Below are 17,376 nucleotides of genomic sequence, written 5' to 3'. Positions count from 1 at the left end.
ACACGTGTGGGCCGGCCGCCGCAGGGAGCGCTGTGGCCCACCTGTTGGAATCCGCAGCAGTGCCCTGAACATGGAGGGCCTGGATGGAAGATCTGAGGAGGAACCAGAAGTCCTGAATGTGGAGAGTCTGGTCTGAAGCTGCTCCGAAACTTCTCATTAGTCCACATTTGGCCAGGTTGAGAGTGTGTGTGTGTGTGTGTGTTTGTGTGTGTGTGTGTGTGTGTGTGTGTGTGTCTGATCTCCATCTCTGTTGGAGGAAACTTCATACCTGCTTCATGTGCCTCTGTAGAGATAGGGAGATGTCCTGGTCCTGGTCCGTTCTGGACCTCATCCATTGTGGTCCTGAGTCACCCTGGACATGATCCGTCCATGGTCCTGATCTGTCCTGGACCTCATCTGTCCTGGTCCTGGTCCACTCCTGGTCCTGATCTGTCCTGGACCTCATCTGTCCTGGTCCTGGTCCATTCTGATCCTGACCCGGTCCACCTCAGGGTCTGTGTCTGAGGTCCAGGGAAGCCAGAAGCTCCAGGCTCAGAGGGGACATGAGCTGTTTCCTCTGAGGCGTCACTTTTAAGCTCCGGGATTTATTTTTGATATTTATCCCGTGTTTTTTTTTTTTTTTTGGAGATATAACGTGAAACGCACCTCCACCTTCTCGTCCCGCTCCTCCTCCTCCAGCTCCTCCTCCGATCCCAAACCCGCCGGGCATGTTAGTGTCGGTGGAGGAGGGAAGGGTGGAGACTGGTGGGAAGGGGGTGGAGAGGAGAACCTCTGCGCTCCTGCAGGCTGAGGTCCCATCAGACCGGGCACATCAGAGGAGACCTTCACAGTCGAGATGTTCGCGCAGGAAGCGAGCGGCGGTCCGGAGTCCTCCTCCACCCTGAGCCGCGGGGAGCGCGTCCTGACGCCCGGAGGGTCGCGGCTCCGGTAGGTGGAGGAGCGGCCGGTCGACCCATGGGATGCGGCGGCTGAACTTCGGGAAGGTGCCGGTGTCCAGGGTCTGGCTGAGCTTCACCGCGCTGCTCATCTGCACCTACTTCTTCTACTGCCTCTCCGGGATGTGCGCCTCTGCTCCCAGGACCTCCTGCGGCCCCCGGCGGCTGCGCGCCGGAGCTCCGGCGGCCCCCCGGGGCTCCGCGGACGGGGAGCCGGACCGCGGCGCGCCCTCGCCGGCCACCGGCATCCCGGTGGCGAACAGCTTCGGAGTCAAGCGGCTCCCGCAGGCCATCATCATCGGCGTGAAGAAGGGAGGAACCAGGGCGCTGCTGGAGTTCCTGCGCGTCCACCCGGACGTGCGCGCCGTGGGCGCAGAGCCGCACTTCTTCGACAGGTTCTACGACAGAGGCCTGCAGTGGTACAGGTAGGCGCCGAGAAGGTCCTCAGACTTCCTGCAGGACGTCCAGACCAGAACTTCGGGTCGTTACGCAGTCGTGACTGAGCAGGGGTGAAGCGGGAAGAGCTTGAGGAACATCTGGAGAGGAACCCGGGAGGACAGGAGAGGGGATGGAGGTGGAGAAGAGGTCGGGACGGCTGGAGAAAAGTTCTAACAGGGCAGAACTTCGGGTTGATGCGCATTCATGATGCACAGAGATGAAGGTGTGGAGGTTCTCTGGGAGTGAGCTGGAGCTGGAGGAACATCTACCGGGCTGAAGGAGAGGCGAGGGTACAGGGGGCGGAGGTGGAGAAGAAGGTGGAGGGTCAGAAGTCCAGAGCAGCGGAGAGGGTGGAGAAGAGGTAAAGGAACGAGCAGGGAGGAGGTGGAGGTGAAGAGCAGCCACGCTTTCTGGTTTGGAGACATTGAGGAGAAGATATGAAGCAGAACTGGAGGCGGCAGGCATGAAGATGCCGAGGTTCCTCTCTGGGAGCGAGGAGGACGGAGAAGATCGGGAAGGAGTCCGTCAGAGGGACGGCACAGGTTAGATGTTCTGGAGATCAAGTCAGACTGACATGGTTTGGACGTGGACGGAGGAGGGACGGTGAAGATTTGGGTAGAAGAGAGGAAGTTCATGGATGGAATGAAGGAGGACATGAAGTGTGAGGAGAAGATCAGATGGAGGCAGGTGATTGGCAGCGGAGTCTCCAGGAGGGAGCGTCTCAAAGCAGCGGAAGATTTACAAAGTGTCCCAGAGAAGGTGTTTGGGTGGTGATGGATGAGGACAAGCTGGAGTCAGAAGGTCCGGTGCTCCTCACTGAGGTGGAATCACGAGCCGGCCGGCGGCGTGAAGGCCGGAGGCTCCCTGAGGAGCACTTCATCATCTGGACACCTCCGTCAAAACCCCATCGACACCCGTCATCTCCTGGCTTCCGCTGACCGAGCCGACCGGGCCATCCCATAATACTCATATGAATATATTCAGTGACCCCGGTCGATCGGACGGCGTCGGCGTCACATGACCTTCAGAGCCCCCGCCGTGATCCGGGATGTTTATCGCCGCTCTTGCAAATGTTGATTGGCGGCAGCCGATCTGCGGCGCCACGGCGACCGGAGCTGCCATCGCTGATCAATAGTATGGATCGCTGTGATCGCAGCGCCTCGGCCCATCAGTTGTTGTTGCTGTTGTTCGATGCGTGCAGTGAAGGGACGGTTCAGTTGTGACCGATGGAGGCGGGACGGGTTCGCGCCCCAATACGGGTTAGCCGTTAGCTTAGCATTCACTCTTCGCACCGGCCGCCGCTGCGATGCGAGACACGTTTGGCAGCTTCAGGAGCTTCAGGAGGAGAACCGTGTGGAGGCTTCGTGTTCTCCACGGGTCTGCGTGGGTTCCTCGGGGTTCTCCGGGTTCCTCCCGCGGTCCAAACACATGCAGGAGGTTCACGGAGACCCCATACGGTCCAGTGAACGGCTGAACGCCTCTTTGAGGAACGCGAGGAGACGGATTTGGCTTTGGGTGAAATGGGACGGCGACCGCCTCCACGGGTTTTCTCCTCCGACGTCCAAAGTGCAGGAAGTGGCTGAGCGAGCGCTCTCATGGGAAGATGGTACCGAACCGAACCGGCTTCCAAAGCTCTCGGACGCGTTTTGAGCCGAAAACAAAATCACGCACGGAAACGGTTCAGAGATCATTTTAGCGTACGGGTTCCTCCAAACGGGGTTTATGACGTGCTTTTACCTTGAAGAAGGGATGAAGACGGTGGCAGCGGCCGAGCAGGCTGGGGACGTTTTTCATTTGGCGCTCTCACCTTAGCTTACTGGATGCACCCTCAATGCTACAATGCTATGCTAAATGTAGCTTTCATTTGAAAAGTGAAGAAAGTCAAGTCCAGTTGCCACGATGAGAAGATTTATCCAAGCTTCCAGCACGACCTGGACGACTGAGAGCCTCCACAGAGATGTTTCTGACTAAACATCTATGGACGGAGTGAAGCTGCTCCTCTTCTAAAACCATCAAACCGACTCCGAACGCCTCGTCCGTCCACGTTCCCGCCGTCCGCCGCGGCGGATCCCCGTAAACGTCTTCCACCTCCTCACAGACGATGCTCTCGACTGCTTCTCCATCTCTTCCGGACGAGTCCACCACACGCACAGCTCGCTCGCGTTTTCCACGGTTTCCCGAAGAACGCCATCTTTAAACGCCGCTGCGGTCGGATGACTAGAATCACCCGCTCGCTTGCTGTAAACACCGGGCTTTGTGTGGCGTGGAAGCGGCGGGGCAGGCAGGGACGAGGCAGGGACGAGGCAGGGACGAGGCGGGGACGAGGCAGGGACGAGGCGGGGACGCCGGCTGAAACCAGAGCCGACGGCGGAGGATCGGCGCTGGACGGACAAAGGTGCCGCAACGAGATCCGAGGTGAAATCACCGGGGCGGATTCGCCGGCTGTCATCCAAACTCAGGAGTGGCGGTGGCGGCGGCGGCGGCTGTGAATGGCGTCATCTGTGACCCCTGAGGCAGCAGGGGCGGCGGCCGCTCGCCGCCAAACACCTGAGCTTTGAAGAAATCCACATTCTACCGCAGCGGTGATTTGAGTTCATGGCAGCAGATCCGTCTTTTGTTCAGTGATTTAAACAGAAGAGTCACATGGCGGCGCTACGTTTGGATTAAAAGCACAACAGGAAACAGGAAACGGGTTTATTTTTCATGTCGTCGGGGTGAAGTGGGATCACCGGCCCACAGGAAGCAGGGAAATGTGCCGCTTCGCCGTGTAATTGGCCCGGCCGTTCCTTCGGCACATTGAGGACATTAATGTTTTCTATGCAGTTTGTCACGAGGAAGCTGCAAACGTCGACTTCCAGAGGTGTGTGTGTGTGTGTGTGTGTGTGTGCGTGTGTGTGTGTGTGTTACCGGTACAGTTAATGATGAAACAACAGCTGAACACACACACGTGTGTCCCAACCGTCCACAAATCTGGACAAAAAGGATGTGATTTGATCTCTTGAAGGCCGAAAACACCTTTTCATGGGTTCACGCCTTCACGTCTGGTGAAGAAGAGCTCCTTCTAGCAGATCCAGGTTGGACTCAAACACTGAGCGCGCTCTTATTTCCATTTTTAATCTGATTCGGTGATTCGGTCACACGCGTGCAGTTCAATCCGGGACGCCGTCTCACAACTTGGGGTTTGTTTTCACATGTAAACAATTTAAGAACCCAAGTAAATACACATTTTAATCCAGATCCTGGCGACAAAGGTCAAAGGTCGTGTTTAGGAAATCTGAATGTTTAGATGGATTTCATGCAGATACTTTGACTTGGACAGAATGAGTTTAATTTATGTATGTGCATTTCTATATATATATATATATATATATATATATATATATATATATATATATATATATATATATATATATATATATATATGCATACATTTTGTTGTCAAAGTAGAATAGATTAGCCTTCATATAGAGACATACAACATTCGCGTGTCTGGACTTTCTAGGTCAGGGGTCGGCAATCCCGCCTCCTGTGGCTTCTGAAAATAATGGGTATTTAATTAGAATGTATTTTATTTTATTTTGCTCATTTTTAAAAATGTTGTCTTTATCTGAAGATGATGGCGATCTTGAAACATCTAAAATATTTTTGTTGCCCTTCATAAACGACTGAACGCTTCAGTAAAAGGATGACAGCACAGAGAGAGGACGGCATTTTAGGTTTGCTGCAAACTTAAATACTTTAAGTTTGGCTTTTTTCGTTCGTAAATACAAGAAGGACTCAAATACACGTGGAGTATTTTGCTTAAAAGCGACCTTCAACGCAACGTCTTCAAAATGTTTTGTTGCAAGCAGGAATGCTGTTTCGTTTTCTCTGCAGTTGTTCATTGATTTAAAAACAAGATAACACATATTTTGTCTGTACATAACATAAAGGCAAAAAAAGAAAAAAAAAAGTTATTTGGCGTGTTAATTCATTTTAACACGCCAGACAACATTTTTGGGGAAACGGAGAGTCGACACAGGAAGGCTCCCTTCCAGTGACCTTCTACATCAGCATTTCAAGTCAAATGTATTTTTTGCCTTTCTGTCGTGGAGCAGGAGTATATTTATGTATCCGGGAGGTGTGACGGATCCGGAGGTGGAGGTCCGGCTCGGCGTCCCGTCCACGGAGGTCTGGATTTGTGACAGTTCAAATGATGAAAGCGCACAAATCCAGCGCGTGGATGAGCGTTTGGACGCGTCCGGCCTTTCGGGTCGTTCGCCTGCTCGCCCTGCGTTTGTGATTCGGATGAAAATCCTTTTTATTTGGTGAATCAAACGGGCGAACGATCGTTACCGGCTTCATTTCCTTCCGTCAGGTCGATCCGGTTCACCCTGATTGGATGATGGATGTGCACGTCAGGCCGGCCGATTCATGCTACGGTTACCAGATGACAAACACACCCTGCTCGTTTTCAATGGTTTTCCAGCCTCACGGTTACAAACTAATAATTATGTAAACATCCGATTCATGCAAACATCTGCTCACCGCCAGCGGACACACACACACGAACACACACACGCTCCTCTTCTTCTGGAAATATCGACCTCCAGTTTCACCTGAGAAGAAAGAGTTTCCACCAAGTAGAGACGTGATCGTTTGGATGCCTTTTCCAAAGATATTAACCCTCAACGAACCTCTCAAAGCTTTACCAGCCTCCCTGCGCCTCCTGCTTTACTGACATTTAACTATATTTTTTTCCTTCTTAGGCCAGAATACGCGAAGCTGAACTGCAGAGTAGCGAGTGTGCGATGTAACTCTGTAAGAAATGTGTTTCTTCCATTCGCTCCTCTGCATCATCGTTCAAGGATTCAAGACTTACAACAGCAGCAGCGTCTCTGGGTTAGAAATAAGACAGAAAAACATATAAAACAACATCTAGATCAGTGTTTCCCAACCACTGTGCCGTGAGGATCATCAGGTGTGCCCTGGAAAAATGCCCACTTTCACCCGATTGGTCCGAAAATTATTTATCCAATGTTAATAATGTGTCTTCCTATAAGATAAGATAAGATAAGATAAGAACAACTTTATTAATCCCGAAGGAAATTGTTGTGCCAGAGTTACAGAAAATATAACAGTAATAAATAATAAAAAGAAAAAGGCAGAATTAGAAATAAAAATAAACTATAAACTATAAAGTATCTCAGTGAAACTATAAAGTGTCTTAGTAAACAAGTGATAAAACTATAAGTGTCTTAGTAACAAGTGAGGTAAGGAGTGCACAATAGTAAGATAAAAGAAAAAATTGTAGTGTAGCTGTTATGAAATGAAATATTGCACAGTTCTGAATATTGCACAGTGAAATGAAATTTTGCACAGTTTTTGTTTTTTTTTAGGTTAAAGATAGGTTTTTATGGTTGCCGGCGGTTATGTCTATGTGTCCATTCCATGGCAACGGGTAGTGAATGAACCTGTGCATCTGTGTATCAGAGTGATTAGTGACGCTTTGCGTGATACATTTTTAACCCTCTCAGGCTCAAATTAAGTTGTAGTTGCAGGAAAAATCTGATATTTGGCTGTCGCAAATCTGCAACATCTGCCTGGAGAAGGTTAAAATATAAAGTACTTGTATCTGCGTGAACAGACAGGCAGCGTTGTTGAAAACGACCAAGACCAGTGAGAAAGCAGTGAAAGCTGCTATAAAGTTGCTGAACTCGTCTCTAAATCCAAACAGCAAAACATTAACACGACCTGCCGGCAAAATTATTGGAGACAAAAAATGCTCGGCTCTGGCGTTGATAAAGAAATAGCCAGTTCTCTCAAATAATACCATTTCCAGACATATTGATGACATGTCTTCGGACGTTGAAAAAAGTGTTCTGGCAAAGTTGCACATCAGTGGGAAATTTGCATTGCAACTTGACGAATCCACAGATATTAGATATATTAGATTTCACACGAAGTAAATTGAGACGACGGTTTCATTCTAATTCGTTACAAAATATTTTTGACATATTTATTTGATTGTGTGCCGTGTGATTTTTCTAATGTAAAATATGTGCCGTGGCTCTAAAAAGGTTGAGAAACACTGATCTAGAAGAATAAACAGATAAATACGTAGAAAGAAAAAGTGAAAAAAAAAAAACGGTGGAAGTGTTCGTGGTTGTGCCGAATTTGGCTCGATGAGCGTTGTGCGGTTAAAGCGTTCTTTCAATCTGCATCGATTGTCCTAAACAGCCTCTTTGGGGGCAGCAGTTGGAGAAGACGTTGTCCAGGGTGGGACGGATCTCTGAGGATGCCGTGGACTCTCCTGAGGCGCCGCATCTTCTAGGTGTCCTCAAGTCACGGTGCAAGATGACCCATCGCTCATTGGGCGCCGCCTCCTTTATAGCGAGGAAAAAGCAGATCAGCTCAGGATGTATGCTGAGTCTGACCCCGCCACACACACTCTGACACACACACACACACACACACACCCCACCGCGCCTCCCACACCTCTCCACAGCCCCCCTGCTCAGAAAGGTGACAGCAAACGCTGTGGAAATTGGCCTCCCGTGCTGACGTGTGGGGATAAACATGTTTTATCCAGTATTTTTCTGTTGTTGTTCTAGCCTACCGCTAACTGTTAGCTTCTCTGAGAGGAAGGTTTCAAGCCTGTGGTGAACTGCTTCATCCTCACGTCTGCATCGTCGTCATTCAAGGCCATTAAGAAAAGGCCATAACTCGATGATGCATCGCGCGTGTGTGTGTGTGTGTGTGTGTGTGTGATCCGCAGCCTCCACACACACCCGGTCACGGGCTGTCCTCGCTTGTCGTGTCCCCAGGCTGCGTTGGAGATTGCCCCCATTGGCTTTTGTTTGTGTGCAGTGTCAACGTCATTCTGAGGATCTACGCCTGCTCGGGTTTCCGTTCAGACAAAGAGCGCAAAGACGGAATGGCGGCGGCGTGAGGGTCCCTCCGGTCGGCCTGCAGGACGCCACGGCCGCTCCTGCGAGCGCGGCGGGAGGGCGAGGAAGCGCTCGTTACCCACGGCCTCGCTGACGGATCCTCGCGGTCAACTTTTATGCCCGAGCGTTCCCGGGTTATTTTGGAAAATGTGCTAATGAACACATATATTTCCAGTTGCCTGGCAACCAGTTCCCGCGTAAAATGGCAACTTGTTTGTACTCTTTTACCCGCTGTGAAAAATTTAGCGGTAATTCTAAGAGTGATCGGCACCTGACGAGACGTTTCCTCGGAGGCGGGCCGAGGGTCGCAAACAGCTTTTTATGCTCGCTGCTAATCCGGGGAAAGATTAGACGCCGGTTTCATCCACTCTCCTAAACTTCTCTTCTCGCCGTCCTTCACACACGCTTCACCAACGGCTCCGTCTGCTTGAGGGAAAAAATGACTTGATAATTGGACAATCGGGCTGCCGCTTTATGCACAGGATGTCTTTTGGCGGCTCGGCGGGGGGAAGGGTGGGGAATCGCCGAGGCACTTTAGCGGGAGAACCCATAATTTGGGTGAGGGGGGGCAGGAAGTCCCCGGCCACATCCTTGCAGCCACAGTTGTTTTTTAATCCCAGGATCCAGACGGGTTAGAGCGTATCAGCGGCGGAATCAGCGTTCGGCCTCCCAGGGGAGGAAAGGGGCTCCGACGCTGCCGGGATCCAGAGGAAGCGTCTCGGAGCCCGGCTTAGCTCTCATGCTACATGTTAGCATGCGGCGCTAACAGAGGACGCAGTTTTCAAGCCTGTGGAAATATGTGCCGTTTCCGCGCACGAGAGGCGCAGCCCGTCCCGACCGATCAGCCACCGGAAACGTTGATTATTGATGATGTGATAGGGAAGCGGCTGCAGAGCCACCAGAGGAAAGGAAAAAGCCCATTAACTATTCATGAGCGTGGAAAGACAACCGACGCTCAATTACTGGGGGAAGAATGTGAAGGACGAATATGAGCCTGTGTATGTGCGTGTGTGTGTGTGTGCGTGTGTGTGTGTGCGTGTGTTGGTCGGGTGACTGGAGACGACTGCTCGATTTCCGATCGCTAAACCTCGACACTTCTGCGCTCACGTGCACGGGCGCCACGACACGACCGCAGACACAACCAGTCAACAGTCTGTCATACAGAGACAGACGTATTGATCGCTGGGGGGGTTTCTTGAAAACAATCAATCAATCAATGCGTGGTCTTTGGTCTCAGGGCACGGTGGTACCTCATGGTGGTTTTACTCCATTCATGTCCAGCAGCAGGACCTCTTGGACGAGAGGATGAGCGTCTCTCTGACCGGGAGGACGGAGAACCTCCGCAGAGCCTTCAAACCCTGGCGTTGCCCCGTCCGTTCTTGGCCCGATAAAGAACGACGGCGCCGGAGGGTTTGCTTTCCAGAGTGAGTTTTTCCAGCGTGTTTGACGGGACGCTGATGAGCTCCGATCCGTCACGGCGCCAGAACCCTGACGGCTGCTCCCTTTGAACCGAGCCCGACAAGCAAACGCTGACAAATCACCGCAGCCGCAGAAGATCCTGAAGATCGTGAGGAGCACGGGGAAACCTTCCCACCGTCCTGCCACCCGGAGAAGATCTCAGCCGGGGGGCCGAGGACAGAAGCGTGGTGGATTGAACCACCTGCGACTCAACCAAAGAAGACCAAGGAGTCGGTGGCGGACTTGAGGAATCGAGGTCCAAACTCCATCTCCGTCCATGGATGTGGACATTGTGGACGAGCACCTGGGCGTCCACATAGGCCGCAAACTAGACTGGACTAAAAACACAGATGGCGTGTACAAGAAAGGTCCGAGCCGCCCGTTCTTCCTCAGGAGACTCGGGTCTGTTGACGTCTGCGGAGCCATGCCGCACACGGTGGCGTCCAACGTCATCTTCTACGGCGCCGGAGGCCGAAAGCAGCTAAAGGACTCGATAAGGTCATCAGAAACACCGGCTCCGTCCCGGGAGATGAAGTGGACTCTTTAGGCGTCCGAGAGGAGGAGGAGGACGCTGAAGAAGCCGCTCGGTATCGGAGACCGAGACCACCGAGGAGAACCGCGGGACGCCACAGAAGGTCTTTCTTACCTGAGAACTCCTCCTCCTTCTGCAAGAAGGAAACATAAAATCAGTGCCGTGTTTGGAGTGAACGGATGTCGGAGCCTTCTGGCAAAAGACTTTCCTTCGGGAAAAATAAAGTTCAATTCTAACACTTTTAAATTGGCATCAACACAGAAAGGATGTTGACGTTGGTGACGAATCTCAGATCCAGACGTGTCCGTGTGGAGAACGTGTCCGTCCTGAACCGGATCAGCCGGTGCGTGCGGGGAATCGCACGGGGTCGGACTCACCTCCACCTGGCGGGACATCTTTTCCACGCCGGCCCTCCTGCAGCCTCACCGCGTGGCGTGGCGTTCCGCTCGTTGCGTCCATATGTTGGCAGCTTCGGCCGGCGCTTCCTGCGGACGTGGGTCTGCTGGGGGGGGGGGGCTGTCACAGGATGAAGAAAAGCTGGAAATCTGCAGGAAATTGCCGTTAAGTGGTTCTTGAGGCTTTGTGGTTTTGACTCATCGGGCCCGGAGCGAGCGGGCGGCGCTGCAGCCTCGCCGGGGTGGACGGCGCTTTAATCAGAGCAGGATGTTGTGACGGGCGCCGGAGGAGCCGCACGCCACCTGCCCTCCCGGACACACCTATCAGCTGCGGAGCAAAACAAGGACCGCCGTCTTCCTATCTCGCACGCTAATCTTCTCCGTTTTTTCTTTTTTTGCTTTCCAGGAGCCTGATGCCGCGGACGCTGGAGGGCCAGATCACCATGGAAAAGACCCCCAGCTACTTTGTGACCAAGGAGGCCCCGGCTCGCGTCAGCACCATGAACCGGCGAGCCAAGCTCATCGTGGTGGTGCGGGACCCGGTGACGCGGGCCGTGTCCGACTACACCCAGACGCTGTCCAAGAACCCGGGCCTGCCGTCCTTCCGGAGCCTGGCCTTGAAGAACGGCTCGGCGGCGCTGATTGATACCACGTGGAGCGCCGTGCGCATCGGCCTCTACGCCAAACATCTGGAGAACTGGCTCCGCTACTTCCCTTTGTCCCAGTTTCTTTTCGTGTGCGGCGAGCGGTTGGTGTCGGATCCCGCCGGAGAGATGGGCCGCGTCCAGGACTTCCTGGGTCTCAAAAGAGTCGTCTCCGACAAGCACTTCTACTTCAACCAGACCAAAGGCTTCCCCTGCCTGAAGAAACCCGAGGGGAGCAGCAGGCCGCGCTGCCTGGGGAAGTCCAAGGGAAGACCCCATCCCCGGATCCCCGCGCAGGTCCTGCAGACGCTGAGGGACTTCTACCGGCCTTTCAACCAGCGCTTCTACCAGATGAGCGGACAGGACTTGGGCTGGGACTGAAGCTGGAACGCTTCCTCTGAAACGGCAGGATCCAAAGGACCGATCGCGCACCAGAGATGATGGTCTGATACGACACGGCGGGCGTTTTCGTGCCCGTTGACGTCACGGAAACGCGACTCCGCCTGTTTGCGTCTCGGTAAACCGATATTTATAGTCTCTCCTCGACGCGCGGGGTATTTATTTCAAATCGCTGCAGCCGCTCCTCGGACGTTTCCCGACACGACTCCGGAAGACGTTTCTCCGGTTCCTCCAACGGGCGATATCACCCTCCGCCATCAAGACGCCACGCAACACCTCAGACAAACAGGTCAAAGGACACGTTTTCCAAAATCCGACGCATTTCTCACGGGACTATTTTCCGACGTTGAGCACATTTAAAGCGCGCCGGGTCGAACTCTAACTCCGAATTAAAGCGTCACCCCAGATGAAACCCATCCCAGGGGTCCTTTCCGTTCTCCTGATGCCGCAACCGTCCCACAATTCCTCCTTTAATTACCAAAGATCCCGGCGAGCTGGCAGAGCCCCCACCGCTTCCACCCTCTTCTCTTTCATGGTGCGGCTGCCCGAACGGACGGGAAAAACATCTGCTCCGATGGAAAAAAAAAAGAAAAAGCGTCGGGCGCTGCAGACGTCTCCTGGTGGTCGAATCAAACGCTGTGCGTCGCGAGGCTGAGCTTTTATCCATGAACATCCCTGACTGGCGTGGACGTGTTGCACCTCCTACCGTGCCCGCTTTCTGTTTTACAGGCCTGGCGTCGGGTTTTACTGGGCCCCTGAAATTTCAGCTGCGGTCGGCCGGTTGCGTCCGCGCCAACCCCGTGTTATTGCGCGGCGGCCGGCATCGGGGGTAACCGATTCGCCACGCCGCCATCTGGGGAAGGCGTTAGCGTCAGTCACGTTTGGTTAAATAGACGGGGCTCTCAGCAGAGCCCGCAGTTGTCACCTAGCGCCGGTAATGATGTGAAAAATTGGTCGGAGGTGAGCTAAGCGGGCGCGACGACCGATGATTTAGGACATCGCCTCGTTGCCGCTCTGCGTTTCCCGGATATTTTGGGGAGCCTTCAACCGTCAGCCTCCCTTGAAGGCACCGCGGTTTACGATTCTGTCTTCAAAGTTGGCAATTTCAAACGCTTTCACGGCGCATGCGGGGATTTTCAACGAGGACGATATAAGTGCTTCGTCTTTAACGATTCCATATGAAAAGATACTTTCAACAATAAAGAATTCAGAAGCAGTTGAGCGACTATTCTCTATTATTAATCCCGAACAGGAGATCCAGTATCCACTTTATGGGGCTACAAGAGCCCAAACTCTTACAGCTGAGAAAGTTATAAATCTCGCACATTCATAAATTGCTCTGGTTGGTGAGAAAAGTATTTGGGAGCAACGTCGTGGATCCTAAAATAGACCCGGCCCGGAGTTCAGACCTTCTCAACACATTTGTGTCATTATTCACAGCTAGAAATGCATGATCACGAAATGAAACAGCAGTAAGAACCTCCTCCTCCTCGCTGCCAGAAGGTCCCCGGTTGGATTTCCACCGGAGGCCTTCTCGTGTGGAGCCTCCATGTTCTCCCAGCGTCTGCGTGGGGTTCCCCAGGGTTCTCCGGGTTCCTCCCGCAGTCCAAACACATGCAGGAGGTTCATGGAGACCCTCCAGACGTGGAGATGTTACACACCTTCTACATCACACGTGTCAAACTCAAGGCCCGCGGGCTGCATGTGGGTCGCCACCTTGTTTTCTGTGGCCCGCGAGAACGACTGTCTTAAAATAAAGTCAAGCCATAAACTACATTTCCCACAATTCCATGCCGATCATGTTACCTGCAAAGTGACGGCGTCCCGCCGTGAGATCGCAGTGAATCCACATCAATGCCATTTCAAACAAGTGGTATTGAGAAATACAAACGATCCCTAAATGTCCAGGAAGAGAAAAGTCGATTCGGATGGAAGGCTGTTTCCAGAGAGATGGAAGGCCAACACGTTTGTGCTTCAAGGAGAAGAAATGGTATGTCTTTGGCGCTACGAGGCAGCGCTGGTCGACACCTGATGCGGAGCTAAGTATGCTAATGTTAGCCTTCCAGAAAACAACAGATTGTCCAAGAATTAAAAGCGATGGCGGCAGAATGTGTTCATCCAAAAACCCCCACTTTGTAACAGAGCAAATAGCGAACATCGTTTTTTTACACCTGTGCAAATGCATATGTAACATCTACATCAGGGGTGTCAAACATACGGCCCGCGGGCCGGAACTGGTCCGCAAAGGGGTTCAACCAGGCCCGCAGGATCATTTGAAAGTGAAAAAATGCATAAAAGACAAGGATTTATTATTTTTAATTAAGTGCAATTCGAGGATTTTCCGCTAGGGGGCGCACTATTTTGGTCAGAGTAGACGACAATCCGCATCACTGAGACGGACCAATCAGCAGACGTTATCAATGTACCACCTGCTGCTTGTTATGACGTTTTTTCTACCCTGTTCTCCACCTCCTGCTACGCCCTCATTAGCCAAAATGTCGTTATCAAAACAGAGACAAGTCGTTAAAGAGTGTAGAATTTTCAAAGAAAAATTGACTAAGTCCTATTTATTTACGGAGAAACCTTTGTGCTTGGCGTGTTTGCAACAAATTTCGGTATTTAAGGAATATAATATGCGGCGCCACTACGAGACTCATCAGAGCGAAAAATATGACAGCTTGCAAAGAAACTGAGAAGAGATAAGATCAACCAATCGCTGGCGGGTCTGAGGAAACAGCGTCCACTTTCACCCAGAGCCGAGAAATCAGTGCAGCAGCGGTAAAAGCCAGCTTGCTAATTGCTGGTGAAAATGTGCCATTTAACGTTAGTCATCAGCTTCACTACAAACGAGTATGATGGAATTCTACTGTTGATGCAACTCCATGCATTTTCAGTATGTGTTGTATGTGTTTGCATGTTTCATGGATGACGTTTACAGATAGATTTTATATGCACATGTGTAAATGGTTTAATGTTTTTTCTTTATAAGTCTCATTTAATCTTAAAGTGCATAACTATATTTTTCAATACCAATTACTTGTTAAAGTTTTGTGCCTTTGTACGATCAGTGGGATCACATGATTGCAATGCAAACATGTGAATGATAAAAGTAAATTACACTTTTGTCTAAGGAAATATGAGGTGTTTCATGAAATGTTTTGTAAAAGGATTGTTCATGAAATTCCAAGATTTTCCTCATGTCCTTGTACTTCTTTACACCAAAACAGAGGAAAGACATGATATTTTGGTTATTTATTGCTGAGTATGCTATTATTTTAATGGCCCGGCCCACTTGACATCTACCTGGGCCGAATGTGGCCGTCATGAGAAATGAGTTTGACACCCCTGATCTACGTGATGTGTGAATGAGTGGATGAACGCTCTCCATATGTGGGCCTGTGATGGTCCAGGGTGAGCAGATAACGAACAAATGGATGAATAACTATGAAGTTTGACATCTCTGGGCTTCTCAGGAGCCACATTTGGACCGGCGGAGACACGTTGAGCAGCAGCTAAACTCTGCTCGCGCAGATCCTGCAGGTCGGAGGGTATTAATGTCAACGCCGCCGCTAAATAGCATTTCTCAGCTTTGTTTGAATAACATTTGTTTGGAAGCAAATAGCGACGTTGTTGAGCTCCGAATGGCGAGGACGCCTTCGTGAGGACGCCAATTTGTCCGTCCCCCCGGCCGGCGTGCCGCTCCGAGGGCCCGAAGCCCGCCGTGCGATGCACGCCATCAATTCCTCCCCATTTGGCCTTTGTTTGCGCGAGTGAAAATGTGTTTTAAAGCGCGGATTGGGTTACGGGCCGCTCCGGCCCGGCGAGGGATGTATATTTTGTGTCGTGACTCCTTTTCTCTGGGGCGACGGGGTAATAATGGGCAGATGGGCGGCTAAACAGAAACACTCCGAGGCGGAAGGATCAACCCCGGTTTGAATGTTTTGGTTTTTTTTTTTCCCCTCGGCAGACACAAAGCAGAATTACGGCGGTTTTCCTCGCCGGTCGCCACAAATGAAGACGGTTCGAACCGGGGACGCATTTTCCAGCCCGACCGCAGCCTCCTTTGATTGTGGGAAGAGACGCTCTGGGGTTTTCTCTCCCTCCCCTGCGGCTTCAGGCCTCACGGTATCTCGTTGGATCGTGACGAGAAACTCTAATGGATGAGCAATTTGGGTTTGGGAGATTTTCGAAACATCTCCGCGGGAACGGCGGGACTGTTTAAGGTTACGGACTGGATGCGTATCACCGCGGTTTTACTGGAATCAACCTCCTGTGTTTTAACATTAAAAAATCCAAGTTTAGGTGGAAACGTGCAGCCGAGCGGATGGCCGCCGTTTGGAGGATAGAGGTTCACGCGCGGCATCGCCAAATCAAACTTTGCCCTTCTGACCTGCTTTGACCTTCTTTCCCTTCAGGCCGTCTCGACAGAACATCTCCGACATTCGATCCACAGGTGAGCTTCCAGTATCACCGGCACCACGACCGAGCTATTTAACACGTGGAGCCACGTAGGAAGTCTGAGTTCGGGTTCACATGAGATTTTATTAAACCAGAAGCTTCACCGTGAGAAGGTCCCTGGTTGGAGGTCCAGTTCTGGAGGAGCCGCCGCCTTGCAGACAGCAGGGATTCAAACCGCAGCCGCTCCGGCAGTTGTTTAGAAGGGAACTTTGTCTTCTGCGCACCGTGCACGCTCCTGCTGATCACCTTGAGTGGGAGCGATGCACGCCCGGCGTCCGTGCACATCCCATCATTTCCCATGAACCCGCTCATCAAGAACGGGGAACGGGAATCTCCAAACGGCGGCTTTGACCAAACCACACGCTCCATTTGCGTGTCCGCGAGCTCCGGACGACACTTATGAAGGCTCGGAAAGTCCGTCTCTGAAGGCGTGCGTTCATACGTGCACGCGCGAGCAGACAAACCCGACATAATTAGATCAGCCTCCCGGCCACAGCTCCATGTGTGTGTTTGATGCCATCGGTCGCATGCGTCCTCTGACTCACTTCTTCCGCCCATCGCGTGCGTTGGCGGCTTCCTCTCGCTGGGAATGGCTTTTCACCGCCGCGTCGTCTGGTGGCGTCTGGTGGTGGCGAGCTCTGCAACTGGTCATTTTCTGGACGCGGGCACACACACACACACACACACACATACACACACACACACTCCAAATGCCTCTAGGTTGTATAAAAATACATCCCATGATTGGATAATTGTAGAACCAATAAGCGTGACGGATCAGGGCAAGGCGGGCGTCCCTGTGTTTGCAGCTCCTCAGAAGGGGGGGCTTCCGGGAGCTTCTCCTCGCCGTCAGCAGGCTGCAGGTCCAAGCGTGTGTTCAGGTGGATTTCACCGCGAGCCTGATAGATGAGACCCTGGAAGCTGCAGCGAGACAGACGCTTCTCTGTGAAGAGGTCATGAACAGAAGTTCAGAGGCTCCTGGAGGCCGTCATGGGAGGCGTTACGCGCCCGGCGGAGACTCGACCGCGGGTTCCTCAGGCTTCCATCAACGTCACAATATTGGCATCGTCCGTAACGAGACGTTCTCCTTTTCCCGTCCCCTCCGGCCCCCTCGGGCTCACCTTACGGCTTCGGCTCTCACTCCGAGTCGCAGGACTTCCAAGAATCCGCTCGGGCCTCGTCTTTCCA

The 17,376-nt window shown here is 52.2% G+C and overlaps 1 protein-coding gene across 1 annotated transcript; it reads left to right on the top strand.

Moving 5' to 3' along the window:
- Positions 1–941: 941 nt before the first annotated feature.
- LOC147217074 (heparan sulfate glucosamine 3-O-sulfotransferase 6-like) lies at positions 942–12,868 on the top strand. The gene is made up of 2 exons (XM_086175751.1): positions 942–1,360; positions 11,094–12,868. The coding sequence occupies exons 1-2, from the start codon at positions 960–962 to the stop codon at positions 11,710–11,712; spliced, it is 1,020 nt and encodes a 339-aa protein (XP_086031877.1). The 5' UTR covers positions 942–959; the 3' UTR covers positions 11,713–12,868.
- Positions 12,869–17,376: the final 4,508 nt, after the last annotated feature.

This window comes from Fistularia commersonii, chromosome 28, assembly GCF_037954325.1.
Source record: "Fistularia commersonii isolate RoL2024-O1a breed Wild chromosome 28, RoL_Fcom_v1.0, whole genome shotgun sequence".
NCBI lineage: Eukaryota > Metazoa > Chordata > Actinopteri > Syngnathiformes > Fistulariidae > Fistularia > Fistularia commersonii.
This window is presented reverse-complemented; position numbering and strand designations above follow the sequence as displayed.